Below are 18,033 nucleotides of genomic sequence, written 5' to 3'. Positions count from 1 at the left end.
CGGTTATTCCTTGAAAACACAGTGAATACGTCCCAACTGATTATTCCAGAATCAGCTGGTTTTATTTATTTATTTTTTCAAGTTGCAGGCTCACAGTGGATTCGTGGCAAGAACATTTACAGGGCTGAAAAATTAATTTAGGGTATAATAAAAATGACATCAATTTTACACCAAATCATCAACACCATCAATACCACGACTACAAAACTTTTAATTTTAATGGGTGTTTCGTTTTAATGGAGTGAGATAGAGAATCAACCAAAAAGAAAGGAAAAAAATCCATAAATGTTATAAACTGGTTTACATGTTAGTGAGTGAAATAAGTATTTCATCCCCAAGCAAAACATGACTTAGCGCTTGATGGAGAAACCCTTATTGGAAAGGACATCGGCAAGATGTTTCTTGTAGTTGGTCACCAGGTTTGCAAACATCTCAGGAGGGATTTTGACCCACTCCTCTTTACAGAAGCTCTCTCAGTAGTGTTTATTGACTGCTACCTGACAACTCTTTTGTTGCCGTGCTCGTTTTGGGCCATTGTCATGATGGAAAACCCATCCATGACTCATCTTCAGTCCTCTGGCTGAGGGAAGGAGGTTCTCGCCCATGCACATGGCCCCTCAATGCTTCTTCTTTGTGTTATAATCATATAATCTCTTCTATAGTTGATGCCAGAGAGCTTGATTTTGGTTTGATCTGGTTGCAGCACTTTCTCCGGCGTTTCTAACGGCGTTACTAACGACGTTACTTCTTTCAGTAACGTAATCTCACTAATTACTATTCCTATCTTTACAAGGCCGTTACCGTTACTAACAAGAAAATGCGGTCGCGTTACTATTTTTCAACAAACAGACGGTTGAAGCTGTGTTCAGCTTACAGCATCTTATATCAGTTGCACGGAAGTAGCTGTAAGTAATCTGGGCGCTACAGCTTTCTGCCCAACGATCACTTTTTGGCACAACACCTGGAGATAAGGGGGCAAAACAATCGCATGAGTGCTGCTGCTTGACTGAGGAAGAATAAAGTAGTCGTGGTAAGACAATTACATGACCACTTCAAGATGACGAAGCAACAAGGTGACATATACAAGTTTTTAAATTGTGTCGATAGGCCACTTAAAACCAGAGTCATGATAAACAAGATATACGCGGCGTTTTTTCGCAGCAAGCACTCTGCTTATGACCAAAAATAAAAACAAACAAATAATCCGTGTGGCATCTTATCTAATGCAGAACACCCGATTGCTATGTAAATAGTTTGAAACGGTTATACTAAAGGGTAAAAGGCAAACGGCTGCAAGTAACTTTGTTCTTTGCAAAACTTGTGCATAGGATTTTAAAACTGACAACTTATATTTGCATATAAAGTTATGAAATATGATTCAATAAACGTGTTTGTGGTTGTTACAGTAAAAAATATAACTTGACTATAATTAATTACGTTTTCAAAGTAACTTACCCAACACTGGGTATGAACGCGTGAAGTGTACACACCGAACAATGAAATGTAAAACAGGAGCTTTTATAACATTACCCTTTTTTTCCACAATCTTTGTTGACAGACTTTATGTCCCCAGTTAAAAAAAAAACTATGGACGTAAAGTTTTTGAACATGAACAATAAAAATAAAACATAAAAATAAAAACAAAACAAATGGGATCAAATTAAATAAATAAAATAAAGCTTTTGTCTTTTACATCGTGGTAGAAATGAAATAAGAAGAGAGAACCTGAAATCTCAAGGATGCTTCGCGACAGCTTCCGGACACAGCCGAAGCGCACTCCGAAGCCGTGACGCAATCAACGAGCGACGACAGCTTTGATTGTTATTTGTGCAAATCGTGGCCAGACAAAACTCGTTTGTTGTTTGACTGACAAGGTATAGTAGATATATGTTTCTTGTAGCTTCTTGCTGTGGTTTGGCTCATCAAATCCGGCAGACTTCGAGTAATGACTCGCAGCTCGTTCTTTGTCTTTTTGCGCCCCCAACTTCCTCTCGAAAATGGAGGAAATGTGTGTAGTCGTTGCTTTGTGTTTTCGCCTGTGCTTTGGCTGCAGCTAGCTAACTTAGCTCGCTTGAGCGCAATGACAAACTTGTGCAGAACTTTGTGCAACGTCATATTATGCCACCCGTTAAATAATTTGGTGGTGCGTTATATTGCTGAATGATGCGCGGACCTGCTCCGTTTGTTGGAGCCCAAATGTCAGACTGGGGCAGCTAACGGAGCAGTTTTCATTTAACTTGATAACGTAAGTGAATTTTACCAGCCATTTGTAACGACAGCAATTTCTCCCTGTGTAGTTGCTAATTCATACCACGCTCAGAGTTTCCCCGAGCCACATGGTACTCTTTAAAAGGCAGCCTTAACTTTAAGAGGACAGTAGCATGCAGTGTTAGTCATGTGCTTAGTATTTGTGGGGAAAAGTGACGGCGCGCTGTAACAACAAGTGAATCCTGTCGGAACATCAAACCACCTGTTAATCAAACAGCGACGTACTTAGATGCTTTGTAACCAAGCAGACAAATAATCAAAGTGCCTGTTTTCGGTTTTTTTGTTTTCTTTTTGGCTCCTCAATTTAATATAGCAAGGGATCATCTGCCCGCATCTCACCCTGTTTCTAGCATCCTCCTCCGTCACACCACCCCTCTCATTCATTGCATCCATGAACCTTTTCCTCCTTCCTGGCAGCTCCATCCTTTGTCCAATATGTCCAGCATTTCTTCTCTGCACTGTCAAAACCATTACTAGTCATAGTACCTACATTTAAAGGCCCTGCTTTCACTCCTACACACCTGCCTTTCTGAACATGCCTTCCTCCTTCCCTCTTGCTTTGTCTTCGGCCAACAGTAGCCCAGTTTCTACAAGCACTGGGAAGCGGTCGCTGTTAACCCAGGCCCTGACCGATCCTGTATAGAAATCTCCTCCTTGATGTTCCGCATGTTTGATTTTAGAAAGATTTTACACAGGATGCCCTTCTCGATGCAACACTCTCCATTTATTCAGGCCCGAGACCAGAACTAGAGTACACTGACTTGTGGCCTGGTCTTATCTATTTTTCTTCTCTTTTTTTTTTTTGTAGGTTCAAAGTTTGTTTTTGTTTTTGTTTTTTAAATGTAAAGTATCAGGTAGAGAAATGGCCCTGTGTCATCTTAAGACAACCATGTTGATGTTTACATGTCCCTGGAAATTAATCATTAACAATTCACTCCACGTTTGTGAATTGGAGGGATACACGTGTGTGAGTGAAGGTGGGCGACTTAAAATACCCACGAGCAGCCACTGAAATCCACACTGCAAAAGATGGGTGAAAAAGAGACTGCAGACAGGGCGGGGTGGGTGGTGCTGAGTGTCAGGGGTGATTTTTGGCAGAAGGATGGTAGCAAGGGTGAAAAGAAAGGTTTACAAGATGGTGGAGAGTCCCGTGGTGTATCCCATGAGACCAGCTTAATCATTTAGTGAGTTCTGTTGAGCTTAATTTGGCAGTTTTCAGCGTCAGGAAGATGAGATGGTTTGGACATGTGTAAAGCAGGGATTGAGGATGCGCTCGGCAAAGGATGTTAAAGATGGAGCTGCTGTGCAGGAGGAAAAGAGACCGCAGTGCAGATTCCTGTAGTGAAGGAGGACGTGCAGTAGGGTTGGTGTGACAGAAGGTGACACTAAAGATGGGGTGAGATAGAAGCAGCTTCCAGCTGCTCCCCGACCTAAAACAGTCAGTGTGCACAGCACGAGGAACACTCCTACTAGTGAGACAAGCTAGGGCAAATTTTATTTGATGCACATCTTGTATGTCTGGTTTATTTTCTGTGCACTGCGATGTGTGCATCTTTTAAATTGTTTTGGTTTCCTTGCCACAGTTGAAATCCCACCTGTTGTTATATTGTAGGCCTGCTTTTATCTGCGTTTGTGCTGCTGACATAAACGTGTTTGTTGAAGTTGAGCCTCGCAGAGCAAAAACAAACCGACTTTTTCTCTCTCCTTTTTTTTCTTCTCTACCAATTAGGAGACCATGGCGGAAATATAACACGCAGAAAAGTGTCCAACCTGCACATTCATGTCTGCTGTCGTGGTTGGAAAAGCTTAAGAACAATGGCAAATGTACTGGCTAGAAGAACACCTAAAGGGAAGCGAGCGCATAACATCTAGAAAGGCCGTTATACTGCCGGTCCAACAAACCAAAAGGGAAGCGAGGACAGGAGAGCAGAGAGCGGGTATTGGGATGGGGTTAAGAAGCCAAAGGAGGACGTCATGGTTCACAGCGGCTCTGCTTCCCCAATGAACACAACACCGTCAGCATCACCTCATTTAACTACAGCACCTCCTTTAGTCCCTCCGTCTGGAGGTACTACAGATCAGGACCAAACCCAGTCCCCTGCTAAACTCCTCACCGCAGGCCTTACGTCCAACTCTGATCTGACTCAGACCGGCACTCCTGCTGATACAGAGCAGCCTGTTGTAACTCCAGCCAAAGCATTAAGTACTAAGTCAAGCCAGGAATCAGTGTGGTCTTCTGCACAGACACCAACACCTGTTCCGGGCCCAGTCAATGGCCGCACATCGGGCAGGAAGAGGACTCCAAAGTCCTGTGACTGTTGTGGCCCCAACAGCACGGGGCACAATGTCAGAACCTCGGGGACAGGGAAGGGGAGAGGAAGAGGAAGGGTGGCCGGCAGGGACCCTGGGGTCACTCCTAAAGGGAAAGTGGACCAGTTGACGCATATCAAGAGCTTTGATTTGACCAAGGGGGAGGTAAATGATGAAGATAAGGTGCAAATGCCTGTTGCACTGGCTAATACTCAGTCACATACGCCTGTTGCCAAGGCTGTCACCGTCCCCTTGCAGGAAGAATCCCTAAGGAACTGTGTCATTCCGGAGAAAGCAGATGCGCATAAAAAGGAGGATGTGTTGATAGACGGCTCCGCGGCGTCTGATGTAGTAGAAAAAAGAGGCGGGGATTACAAGAGCGCAGATGTCCGATTGATAGGTACTGTGGGCGGGGGGTCACTAGTGGTTAGAGGTCAAGGAAGGGGAATGATGAAAGCCACAAGTGCATCGAATATGGAAGTTAACACTGAAATTAAAAAGGGAGAAACAGGTGGTGCTGCTGTCTGTTCTAAAACCGAGGCCTTGGCTCCGTCAGTGGTGCAGAGGGAAATTCAAGATGCACACATGCACCACGGGGACCAGAATGACCCCAGCTCAGTTAATTGTCCACTTAGAAACGGCGACACGGTAGACCTGTCTGACACCGATGAAGAAGGAGAGGAAAACAACATGATAGTGACCGAACCTGGAAACATACAGCTGTCCATCTCATGGCAGTCAGGCCCCGCTTCAAGATCAGGAACAACTCAGGACCTTGACTCTGAGATGCAGGTGGATCAAGTCCCCGACGGAACAGACAGAGTTGCTTTATTGGTAGCGCTGTCCAATGGAAATGTTATAGCACCAACAGACCACAACCGTGGATCTACAACTATGGAGGTGGAAAGTTCTCGTCCGGCTGCCGTTCCTCCACCAGACTACTGCCCTGTTACAGTGAGCAGCATCCAACATGGCTGGGCATTAAGTGACCACAGACTGTATTGTCAGCCTGGCACCTGGGAGAAAGACCAGATGGATGAAATGATGCACGAGAATCGGTCAGAAAACACAGATGGAACGATGCAGCATCAAGAGAGTCTGGAGCAGCTTACTGATACCATCCATGGTAAGATGTGGTTTAGGGTTCACGGTGCGAACCCATGCCTGAGCATGAATATATTCATCACCCTCTCCGTTTGGTAAATGATGTTTTACACACAAAGAAGCGACTGCTGAGAGGATCAGCATTTTTTTTATGTCATAAAAGATCCATAAAACATTCCTGGCCTTGTCCAGTAAGTGTTAATGTGCACACATTTGATCTGAGCTCATGTTTATACATGATTAATCATTCATGACATATTTTCTTAGCTCCCAGAAGGAGAACTAAATGCATGTGTTGATTTGATTGATGGTATAATAGTCAATTTTTGGTTAGGTAGTTTTCTGTTCAACAAAAAGGATGAGCAAAGTTCATTTTTAACAATATGTTTCTTTTTTTTTCTCTTTTAAAATTTTGAAACAACATAAATTCCTCTAGGACAACATTTTGTTGACCTGAGGCTTGCAGGTAAACTGACCAGGAGGCAAGACTGTCAAAAAGATTTTGAGATTTCTTGGATTAAAAAGCAAACACACTGGGTCACATAATCACTTTCATGACAACTTCCTCTGTTTTAGAGTTTCTGGAGAGCTTCTATATAAAATACGGCAGTTTCATTCCTCTCAGTGAATCTGATGTCCGGGAACACCTGAAGAAGGAGAGCAAGTGTGACCTCAGCAACAGGTCGGCACAAACTCAGTTTGATTTCACCTGCCTGACTGTTATTAACGTAGATAATCTGCACTTTTGAGACAGTTGGAGTAATATCTGAACTGCAGTGAGGAAACTAAAACGCGTTGTTGAGAGGTGTTACCCTCCTTTCTTCATATTTTGCTTCCGTGGAGTCTTTCTTGTTATTCTTAAAGACGTCTAGAACAAACGTTTTCTAGGATTTCTAAAGGTTTTGACATTGACTGCTTACTTCTGCTTTCTTTTACCAAATATTGACTCACAAGCTTGTTAGAACTGTACAAACTCTGGATTTGTCTATATTTCCATTGATGTTGGCATATGTTTCAATGAATCTCTGCGTCCATTTTCATATAAAGAAATGAGGACTGGCTCAAGACTCAACATGCTGATGGCAAACCATCCCTGTTTGAATAATGCTTTATTGCTCCAACAGGATTTAGACAAATCGGTGTGGAAGCAGAGCTGCTTACGTTAGCATCCGTCTTCTAGAAGTTTCTGTTGTCTTTTTCAGCGTTATTCTCTCAGACTGTCATTAAAGGTAAAATAAACAGATGAACCTCATATACAGAAGTTCGATTAACATTCCTTTCTCTCCGTGTGTCTGTTTTAGTGGGTTGGACATCAAAAGGGAGATGTCTCGGTACAAGTCGGGGCTGTCTTCTGCTCCTGTTGCAGGCTTCATGGTCATGTATAATAAACACACACTAAGGCTGGAGGACCTCGGCACACTGGAGGAACAGAATTGGCTCAATGATCAGGTAAAGAGAGGAATACAGTATTTTAATTTAATTTAATTTTTTTAAAATGTTAGTGATGCTGTAACTGTGCTACACCTTCAGTACTGATATCACGTTACCTTTTCGTCAGATTATCAACATGTATGGAGAACTCATTATGGAGGCTACGGAGCACAAGGTAAGACTGGGTGTGTTTGTAGGGTTATGCTTGATTAAAAAAATATTCACTGGTTATTTTTGAGAATCTAGATATTCAAAAAAAAAGTTACTGTTTCTTTTTCTTAGGTTCATTTTTTCAACAGCTTTTTCCACAAGCAGCTTGTGGCCAAAGGTTACGATGGCGTGAAGAGATGGACTAAGAAAGTAAGGACATTTGGCTTCACTGGAATCAGTTTTTACTGGAAGCTGCAGAAAACTAGGTTCAGTTACTGGAAATGTTTCTGTGGCGTCTGTGTGCTCCTGCTGAGAACCATCATCTAAATACAAACCACAGCCTGGTTTCCAGAAAAGGTGGAACACTGCACTCTTAAAGTGAAACTGAGGAGCAGTGTTGGTCAAGTTACTTAAAATTAGTAATTAGTTACTAATTACAGATTACTTCTCCAAGAAAGTAATCCAGTTACTCTACTGATTACTTATTTTTAAAAGTAATTAGTTACTTTATTACTTTTTAAAAACACAACCTGAATATGTAATAGAGAAATAGACCTTTCAGCCCAATTCTATTTATTCTGCACAATCCATCATATAAAACTGAATCAAATGGAAAAAGCCTCTTTTTTTTTTTTATCAGTTTTAATCTTTTAACTTTATGCATCAAACAAAAATTAAATTATATGCACCATTCTCTGACTGGAAGAAATTTCATTAACATTTAAACCTATTTTCTGTACATTCCAGCACATAAGATAAAATAATGTTTTGTGTTTACACTCTTTCAAATAGATGCAAGTAAAACACAGTAAAAATGAATAAAATCACAGATTCAGCAGCACTGAGTCCTGTCACTCTTAAATCTATAGTCACCTGTTTAGCAGGAGTGGGGCGGGTGGAGGTTTGTCCACAGCGGTCATGTCAGTGGGGGATCCGGGGGTGCTTACATCACTGTGATGAGACACGCTCATAAACAGAATCATGGTTTAGTAATGCAGCGTGCTTATAGGAAAGTAACAGTAATCTAATTACTTTTTTGAAATGGTAATCCCTTACTTTACTCCTTACTTGTTAAAAGTAATCGGATTACAGTAACGCATTACTGCCCATCTCTGCTGAGGGGTTTTCTTATTTTTATGTCCTTGTCCTAACTACTTTTTAATATCTAACTGGCATCAGTGAGTAAATGTTATGTAAAAATATAAAAGCTGCAGAACCATTTCTCCATCATAAACAACACAACGAGGCTGGGCACACATCTCCCAGAATCCAACTGGGATCTTTTGCACGTCAGGTGCAAACCAGTATGCTCCAGAACCTCAGAGAACACAGCGTGACAAAAACACAAATGTGTGGCTTGAACGATTGCTTTCACCTCGTGTATTATTGGAAATGTAAACAATGACAGTGATTCAGATAAATTTGACTCTCAAACCTGTAACTACATCATAGAATTTGAGTTTTGTTTGTTATATTGCTGATTGTTAATTGACGATTGTTGACCTGTAGTGCGCTCCTTTCTGACTCTGTGTGTGGTCGTTTCAGGTCGACTTGTTCTCCAAGTGGCTGTTGCTAATTCCCATCCATTTAGAAATCCACTGGTCCCTCGTCACGGTCACCATGGCGACCAAAACCATCAGCTACTATGACAGCCAAGGCATCGTGTTCAGACACACCACAGATGTGAGCAACTCCGCGCATGTTGATGTTGTTTTGTGTCGTATTTTCTCAGTTTCAGAGAACGAGGCAGGAATCTCAGGAATCCAGTTTTTCTGCTCCTTAGACAAATAAATTATTGGGTTCAATAAAAACAGGAGGAGTCTACATTGAAGAGAAGAAAAAGCACAACAGTGATGGAAAAAGAATCCATATTTTATTACAATTAACTAGGCATAATTTCCTTAACTTTTGCTTTGTGGACACGATCATCTGAGCTCCTTTTGCCAAACACACTGTCCCCTCCCCCTCCTACTGACCCCCCTCTATTCCTCACATTTTCTGTGTGTATTTCTCTTGAGTCTGGCTCTTAGAAATATTGAATTAATGTAAGAAATCATCATTGGATACCGTATTTTTTCGGGCCCTAAGGCACACAGGATTATAAGGCACATTAAGTGAAACAAAACAGTCAGATGAATCAAATTTTACTCATCTCATTCTTCTTGCTTCCTCCTCTTCTGTACCATTGATTCATTAATGCTGAATTCTCTGCAGCTGCTCTATTCCCATGTTCCCATGTATTCCCAATATTTTTCCCGGCTTCAGTGAGTAAACGTCTATAAGAAACTGTCAAAAAATCCTATGCAGCTTTTTGGTTGCAGACCTGTGTAATCCACAGCATCTTCTGTTCCCTGAACATTTACATAAATGTAGTTTCCGACCTTGCTGTCTCGCAGAATTTTAGATGTACTAAAATACATGCTTGTGCTGTAATGCTACATCTCTGCACCGTAATCACTGTAGCGGTTCTGTCTGTGTGACCTCCCATCAGAACATTATGAAGTACCTTCAGTCTGAAGCAAGAGAGAAGAAACAGACAGCTTTCCAGAAAGGCTGGAAGATTACTATAATCAAGGTAACTGATCCCAGACCTGTGTAAACACACACCCACTTACCTTTGCTCCTTTAAAACAGGGAAGATTATTTATTTTGCCCAGAGTAGTTCAGGAAAGTTGAAGTTTGCTTATTTTTTTTGTACGTAAATCTTTCACTTTGTATGTCCTAAGTCAAATTATAAAGTGGCATGCATGTAAATAAAGCTGAAATATATGCAAACAGTTCAGCCCAAAAGCTGCAGCTGTAGTGTTGACTGTGATTTATTCCTCAGGGTATTCCTCAGCAGAAAAACGACAGCGACTGTGGGGTATTCGTCCTTGAGGTGAGATTATGCATCTCTTTCACGGCTCCCTGGCAGAAAAGCAAATAAAATAGATATAGAGTGTTTCTCCTGCCTTGGGTTTCTACACAAATTTGATTTGTTGGCCCTCACTGGAGGGCGAATAACACAGAGGAAAAACCTCACCACTGTCCGTCTTTCTGTTTGCCAGTACTGCCGCCGCCTCTCCGTGAAGCAGCCGCTGCTGTTCAGCCAGGACGACATGCCTCGCATTCGCAAGAGAATCTACAAGGAGCTGTGCGACCGTCGTCTCAACGACTGAACGACCGATTATCGGCCGCCTTCGCTCACTGACTTGCTCGCCTGGTTACACGTGATGGTCTGTCCGAGTGTGTCAGATGGCCTTTTTCACTGACGGCCAGTTACATAAGCTAACACAACCTGGCCATCTGTTTTCCAGGGAGCCCTAACTGCCCGTCTGCCTGCCCGACTGAAAGCTGAGCGGCTGTCTTTTGGGACTTTCGGTCACTTTTGGAGTTCAATTACAGTCTTGTAGCTCAGTAGATTTGTTTTTTAGACTCGCAAATTTTCAAGAACTACTGACGTGGCCCCCTACTGACCTGTACACTTAGGGTTGTTTCAGCTTTCTACAGCTACCACCTTCAGAGGCTTTTTTTCCGAGACCCCTCCCTTTAAAGAAGCGACTGAACACTTAATGTTGACTGAAGAAACAAGTGTTACATCAGCCTGGACCAATAGGAAGGACCTTTAATCCTACATGGAGTGGCCTTAATGCTAGATGGCCATTTTAAACTGAATGACAGTTTTAACCATTTGTTTTATGCTGGACTCCCCAGCAGCGTCACACTCGCAGTCATGTGCATGTTCTACGACATGTTAATAAAGCTAACGTATGAGTGACAGTGGACCAGACGTTCACTTAAAACTTGAAGGTTGGAGCTGGTTTCGTTCTCTTGGACTAGACGAGATATTTGCACGGTTAGAGGCCAACGAAGTCTAGAATTTCAACCGAATGTACCATCCATGTTTTCTTCTTTGCACCACATGGGCTAATGGCTTGAAACAGGGAGAGTTTAGTTTTTGTTTTTTCGAGTAAAGTTTCAGGTTTTTGAGACTTTATCTCAGCTGATACCTTAATGAAATTCCAGGTTTTGAATCATGTTATCTTTTTAGTTTGACCCCTGTTTTTTCTATGACCTTATGGTAAGTTAGTTTCAAACTGGACTTTTCCAGACATTTTTTGCAAAAATAAATCGTGTCTTCATACGATATCGTTTAAACCCATCAGATTTTCATGCTTTTCAGTAAATCTGCAGTTGAGCTGTCCTGCTAGCTGCTGATCTAAGGACCAGGGTGGATTCTCCAGCATTAGTGTCCCTGCTTCATACGGATGCATTAACACAGATGAGGAAAGTTGTGGTTACAGAGCGGCTTTCGAACAGAGAAACAAGTAGACCTCAGTTATTTTCATTCAACCGTTTTTTCGACATGGATTTAGTTGTTATATTCAATTATGTGTATTTACAGATTGTATTGTTCCTTTTTCTGGCCTACTACTGTATGTGCTAGCTCTGGCTAAGAACCACAGTGGTTTCTGGACTGTTTTTATTGTTGTTATTAAAAGGCCAATACTGCTGGAAACACTGCTGCATGATTTCCTGTGATTTATTTACAAGAAAAAAGCCCCCGGTCTCATTAATAAATAAATAAATAAACCGTACAAGCATGAAAAAAAGATAAATTAAAAAGATTTGGGGGGGGGAAGAGACGTATGCAAGACATTTATCTTACAAACCCTCGTAAAATTTCCTCTTCCAGCTGACGTCCTCGAGATATAGAAACGGTAAATAAACAGCCATTCCTGTTGGAGTAAGACTGAGAACTTGTTATATCATTAAAACTCAAGACAAAGTGCGGTGAACTTATCATTTTAGATCCATATTTTCAGTAAGTGGACGACCTTCAGGTTAAATCTGTCCTTGTGCTGCCAGTCGTGTGTGAATTCACAGAGTTGACCATCTAATCCTCTGCTGTCGTCAGAGATTTTAGACAAGTGGATGATGGAAAAACCAGAAACTTAATTTAAAGAATTTGTGAAAGCTATAGGTGCTGATGAGCTCCTGCATTTCTAGATGATTACCACAAGAGGGGGCTCTATATCAGCAGTTGTTATTTAACACAAAGTGTGTTACTCTGTGGCGCTCAAGGAAGGACTTGAGCACTCGTGCATGGTTTTTGATTTTTATTTCTTCAGTCGTGCTTCTCTGTCTCCTGTCCCACGAGCTCAGTTACACGAGCCTTGTTCAGATTTTCAGTGCTGTGCTAACTGCTTTGCACTTGATTATTAGGCTTTTGGGGTTTTTTGGGTGGGTGGGTGGGTGGGGGTTCACTCTTCAACAGTATTGTCATCATGGGAGTTACTAAAAGTCTCAGTCAGCCTTTTTCATTCTTGTTCCATTAAAATTTCCCCAACATCACCATCACAGAGCTCATCTGAAACATCCATCTTTTCCACCATACACAGAGTTTTTAAATTGATTCTGTCTTTGCTGTAAGCTATTTTGAAACTCTGTAATTAGATGACACATTAATTTGAGACACTGTATGTATACACACACACACACACACACACATGAATAAATGAATCAAATAACTATTTGTATTCACTGTTCAAACAGTAACCAAAGGAACTGAATTCATAAGAAGTATGATTAACTGTTAAACTTATTTAAACTGTCTTCTCTGGAAAAGCACATTACCTCTAAAGAAATAATTTCACGCCTTCTTTGAGAGTCTGTAAGAACAGCGTTACTTGCAGTTGTTTCTACTAGATAATGACCATCATAGTGGAATTATTTATTCCCAATAATTTAGACATTTAAAAAATATATCCCCTCTTCACCAACTGACCAGACAGCCATTGTGAACTTTACTGAAGAAGAAACCTAGCGAATCTTAGTCAGCAAAGACAACATCCAGCTAACATGTGGTATTTAGTAAATGGCCTGTATTTGTATAGCGCTTTTCTAGTCCATAGGACCCCAAAGCGCTTTACACTACATCCAGTCATCCACCCATTCACACACTGGTGATGGCAGCTACATTGTAGCCACAGCTGCCCTGGGGCGCACCGACAGAGGCGAGGCTGCCGGACACTGGCGCCACCGGGCCCTCTGACCACCACCAGTAGGCAAACATGGGGTTAGTGTCTTGCCCAAGGATATTTGGCATGCAGCCAGGATGCAGCCTGCGATCGAACCACCGATCTTCTGATTAGTGGCTGACCTGCTCTGCCACCTGAGCTACAGCCACCCCGTGATTAACCATGTTACACATTACAGGTTTAAAGCAATAACGGTGCTAATGTAACTGTTAACCAGACTGAGTCCAGACCTACAGGTGGGAAAAAGAAACAAACTTCCCATCCTAACATAATTTAAATTGTAGAGCCACCTTTAGCAACAATAGCCTGTACAGCTTATCAGTCTCTCATAATGTTGGCGAGGAGTTTTGGACCACCTGTCTTTATAACGTTGCTTCAGTTTATTGAGCTTTGAGGCCCTTTGTTTATGCACAGATCTCTTGAGGTCCTGCTTCAGCATTTCAGTTGAGTTCAGTTCAATTCAGTTTTATTTATGGGGTGGCAGGTGGCAGAGCAGGTCAGCCACTAATCAGAAGGTCGGTGGTTCGATCCCAGGCTGCCTCCCGGCTGCATGCCAAATATCCTTGGGCGAGATACTAACTCCATGTTTGCCTACTGGTGGTGGTCAGAGGGCGTCGCCTCTGTCAGTGCGCCCCAGGGCAGCTGTAGCTTGCCATCACCAGTGTGTGAAGGACTGAATGTAGTGTAAAGTGCTATACAAATGCAGGCCATTTATTTATACAGCCCCAACTCACAACAACAGTCGCTTCAACATGCTTTAAAATGTAAGGTAGATCCTACAATAATACATACAGAGAAAAGCCCAACAATCATATGACCCCCTATGAGCAGCACTTTGGCCACAGTGGGAAGGAAAAACTCCCTTTTAACAGGAAGAAACCTCTGACAGAACCAGGCTCAGGGAGGGGCGGGGCCATCTGCTGTGATTGGTTGAGAAGAGAGAAGGAAGACAGGATAAAGACATGCTGTGGAAGAGAGACAGAGATTAATAAGAAGTATGAATCAGTGCAGAGAGGTCTGTTAACACACAGTGAGTGAAAAGGTGAGGCCTGGACTGAGAATACTTCGGTACAAAGAGGAGTTTATGGTCAAACTCAGTGACAGCAGGTACGATGAAGTGTTTGTGCTGATATCCTGTTTGGTTTTCTCCAGACGTGGTGCTCAACTTCAGCATTGTCCACCCCAAGGACATTGTTCCAGAAGTCTTGTGATTCGTTGCTGCCAAGTTCTTTTTAGACAGAAGAGGGTTTTACCGCTAAGCTTTGCAAACAAGCCACACTTGTTCAGTCTTTTTCTAACTGTACTGTTGTGTACAGCATTTTACATGCTAACTGAGAGCTGCAGAGGTTTGGAGCATTGTGCATTCTGTCCTCGTTGGGATGTCCACTGCCTGAACAAACAGAGGGATTTGTGATGGTGTTTTCAAAGAAATCCATCCAGGAGCTGAAATATTTCAGAGCCCACTGCCTATATGCATATAAAAATATGTCTATATACCAACTTGCCTTAAGTTTGTTTTTTTATTCCGACTTGGTATGTGGTGATGTAGGACAGCGTCTGTGTACAGTAGAAGGTGAGGCTGTCTGCATCTTCCTCTCCCATTAAATGTAATTCAGCTCTGCACAGGCAGGTTGAGTGCTACTAAGCACTGCTTTCTCTCACTAATGTGGGGAAACTACAGCTAACAGCACGACCCAATAAGAGGTCAGAGAAAGCTGCTCTCCCTTTGGTGAGAGTTTGGAAAATGTTGACTGATTTCATCTCGCAGCTGAGCTTGGTCCTGTTTTTCTCCAGATAGTCCACTGGTCTCTGATGGCCTTTTAAATGCAGCCACATTCTCTCTTTTTTATTTATTTATTTATGTTTTGATGCCATTCTGTCTGGAGCCCCTAACTTCAACTTCAGCTCTGCTCTCTGGAGGGAAATTTGGTTGGCTGCCAGAGCTTAAAATACTCATAAAAGCATCCCACAAATAGGACAATGAAGCTAAGATATAACTGGAATAAATAACAGATGAGGGTCAAAGGCACTCCTGAGAGATAAACCCCAACATCAGGAGATTATTCAGACTTGCTGTTGACCCTCCGAGGCTATAAAAGCGTATTAGTTACAGTATGAGTAAAGTACCAAATGGAGGGAGTCGTACCACATTAAAACATTTAATACTTTGAAGAAAAACCCCTGAAATGTTTCTTCTTTGTTTTGGGCAAAATTAAACTGCAAACTGTATTTTTGCAGCAGCTTTGCTCATTACCACAAATAATGTCCTTTCAAAGGATTTAATGAGAAGGGAGGCAGGTAGAGACACTCCATCAGCTTACTGAAATGAGACGTATTCACCATTTCCTGTAATTGCTGTGATGTGCTGTGTGTTAACACACAAAGACTCTACCAATAACTAACACTGAATCTAATTATGTTGTTGAAAAGGTTTGCTGTTATTTATCTAAACAAATAAATAAATAACTAAATAAAGGGAGATGATTACCGATAGTACTTAATTCTTCAAATTATGTATATAGGCAAAAATAATAATACATCAATGCTATACCTAAAAAACAAACAAACCGTCAAAAAATATATAATATATAGATATTAGGGCTGTCAACATTAACGTGTTAATGCGGCGATGTCATGATTAACACAATTACAATTTTTAACACAATCAACCCATCTTCAGCGCAGAATGACTCAAAATCCCAGAAATTCCTCTGTCAACTCATTTCGGTTAGTTTGTCCAAAGTTTGTCCGTCCTGCGCTCCAGACGGGTTGATTGCACTAAAAACTTTAAATGGCTCTACCAGCTGATTAATATCACCCCCCCCCCCTTTTTTTTTTGTGTGTGTGTGTTTTGGGGTTTGTTGTTTGTGTTTGTTTTGGGTTTCTTCTTAGGTTTTGTTTTGTTTGTTTGTTTTTTCAATTTTATTTAAGCGCGTGTGTGTGTATTATTGTATCTGTTCATGTAAGAAAAACTAACAAATATGTGAGGGGAACAGATTGTATTGTCATTGTAAACTAATGTCTCTCATTAAAAAAACAAAAAAACCTTTAATTGCGTTAATTGTGACACGTTAACATGACAGCCCTAATAAATATAGAACAATGGACAGTTACATTCATGAAAAACACACAAACAAACAGCAGGTCATTGCTCCTATTTAAGGCAGCATATAATAAATAAATAAATATATCCCAATACCAATATGACAACTGCACAACATATAAAAAAATTGCTCAATCAGAGAAATGGCGAAAGATCTAAATCATCATTGAGTCCTGGTAATTTAGTATCATTTAAGGTAGCAATCCAAACTGCCTCTTAAAGTTCTTTAAGTCAGCTGAGTCAAATGATAGTAATGATTTAATAAGTGCTACCTTAAAGGCCTCGGTCACACAGCCCATTAATAAAAATAGACTGATCAGATTTTACATTCAAACATTCATTGATGGTTTGGGCTGAATTGTTAAAGCATTTAACAACAGAGTCTTTTTATAACAGAAAAACTCCATAAACAGCAACATCCAGCAGCATGGAGGGAACTTTAAATGCTGAATTAAAACGCCAGCATGTTCAAATATCATCCAACCGTCTCGGCTGCAGCTCCTTGAATATGACCAGTGTGTAACAAACAAGAAGTTTTTGGACCTTTTCTTTTGAGGACAGTTACATCCTCGGTATTGTCTGTCCCAGGTTGAAATGCATAAACGCACTCAACAACTGTCTCTGAGCTCATGTCAGCAAGTAACCAACTGATAAAACGATATAACCCTGACCTTTCATAAGCTCAAGTTTTGACCTTAGAGCGGTACAGCTCGCTACAGTTCGCACCATTTACAGGAGCAAATCTGAAAAAGCCACACCGGTTATTCATCTCTAGAAATGAGTATTATAGAAGCATTAACTGTGAGATAAAAACTATTCAGATCACTGGGAAGCTTCTTTGAAGTAAAAACTATCCAGTGAGATTATGTTACCATTACAAAGGAGTTTTGTATATTTCAGGTTTGCCTTTTTTTCTGCAACAGCAACTTTTATATGCACCAAAAATAGATCCTTATTTGATTGGAACGACCTACTTAGTTTGACACAAGCATCATGTTCAAACTGTACACCTGTAAACTGATTAGTCAAATCTGGGCCAGTTTGTAGAGTCAGTGGCTCTGCAGGACATTTAGAGTGGTCAGTATACCACAAACACTTTGACTTTGATGGAATTAACAAATCTCAGAAAGTTGAGACGGGCAACAAAAAGCTGGAAAAGTTAGTAGTACTATAAGGAAAGAGCTGGAGGGAAAGGTTGCAGATAATTGGGTTAATCAATAACAAGATTAGGTATAACAAGTGTATGATTTTCTCAGAAGTAAAGATGGACGGGGGTTCACAACTACGTTTACAAATTGCAGAATAATATTTGTCAACATAACATTTCTTGATGCATCAATCGGCTCCTTATGAGGGGGCCTAAGGATGCATTTCAAAGAGTCACGGTTCTGTCATCACGTGGAAATCAGCGCCTGGGTTTGGGATCACTTCCAATCTCAGTCTGTGAACACAGTTCACTGTGTCATCCACAAATGTAGGTTAAAGCTCTGCTAGGATGAAGATATCTGTGAACAAGAGCCAGAAAACTTTAGGCCAGAATTTAAAAATGAAAACTGCTGTGGTCAGAATAAAAATGTGAAATTTGTCCTCCAGACTAAAGAGGAGTGAAACTGTGTCCTTTGTTATCGGCTCTCAGTTCAAAACCTG

General features: G+C 41.3%; 1 protein-coding gene across 2 annotated transcripts; it reads left to right on the top strand.

Moving 5' to 3' along the window:
• Positions 1 to 1,753: 1,753 nt before the first annotated feature.
• On the top strand, positions 1,754 to 11,767 carry LOC113009416 (uncharacterized). Of its 2 annotated transcripts, XM_026147693.1 has the most exons (11): positions 1,754 to 1,874; positions 3,998 to 5,704; positions 6,119 to 6,148; positions 6,259 to 6,364; positions 6,984 to 7,131; positions 7,241 to 7,288; positions 7,396 to 7,473; positions 8,809 to 8,946; positions 9,755 to 9,838; positions 10,091 to 10,141; positions 10,311 to 11,767. In XM_026147693.1, exons 2-11 carry the CDS (start codon positions 4,243 to 4,245, stop codon positions 10,419 to 10,421), a joined length of 2,256 nt encoding a protein of 751 aa, XP_026003478.1. In that variant the 5' UTR covers positions 1,754 to 1,874; positions 3,998 to 4,242; the 3' UTR covers positions 10,422 to 11,767. The 2 variants fall into 2 exon arrangements, with proteins under 2 accessions (XP_026003478.1, XP_026003479.1); XM_026147694.1 differs by lacking the exon at positions 6,119 to 6,148.
• Positions 11,768 to 18,033: the final 6,266 nt, after the last annotated feature.

The sequence above is a fragment of the Astatotilapia calliptera genome, chromosome 17 (assembly GCF_900246225.1).
Source record: "Astatotilapia calliptera chromosome 17, fAstCal1.2, whole genome shotgun sequence".
NCBI lineage: Eukaryota > Metazoa > Chordata > Actinopteri > Cichliformes > Cichlidae > Astatotilapia > Astatotilapia calliptera.
The sequence above is the reverse complement of the archived record's forward strand: the minus strand, read 5'-3'. Positions and strand labels throughout refer to the sequence as shown.

Bases quoted from the DNA above. Each gene is read 5' to 3' on its own strand.
- LOC113009416 (XM_026147693.1), top strand. From the start codon at position 4,243: ATGGTTCACAGCGGCTCTGCTTCCCCAATGAACACAACACCGTCAGCA. The intron at 7,289-7,395 runs GTAAGACTGGGT...TCTTTTTCTTAG, and splicing joins TGGAGGCTACGGAGCACAAG to GTTCATTTTTTCAACAGCTT. The intron at 7,474-8,808 runs GTAAGGACATTT...TGGTCGTTTCAG, and splicing joins TGAAGAGATGGACTAAGAAA to GTCGACTTGTTCTCCAAGTG.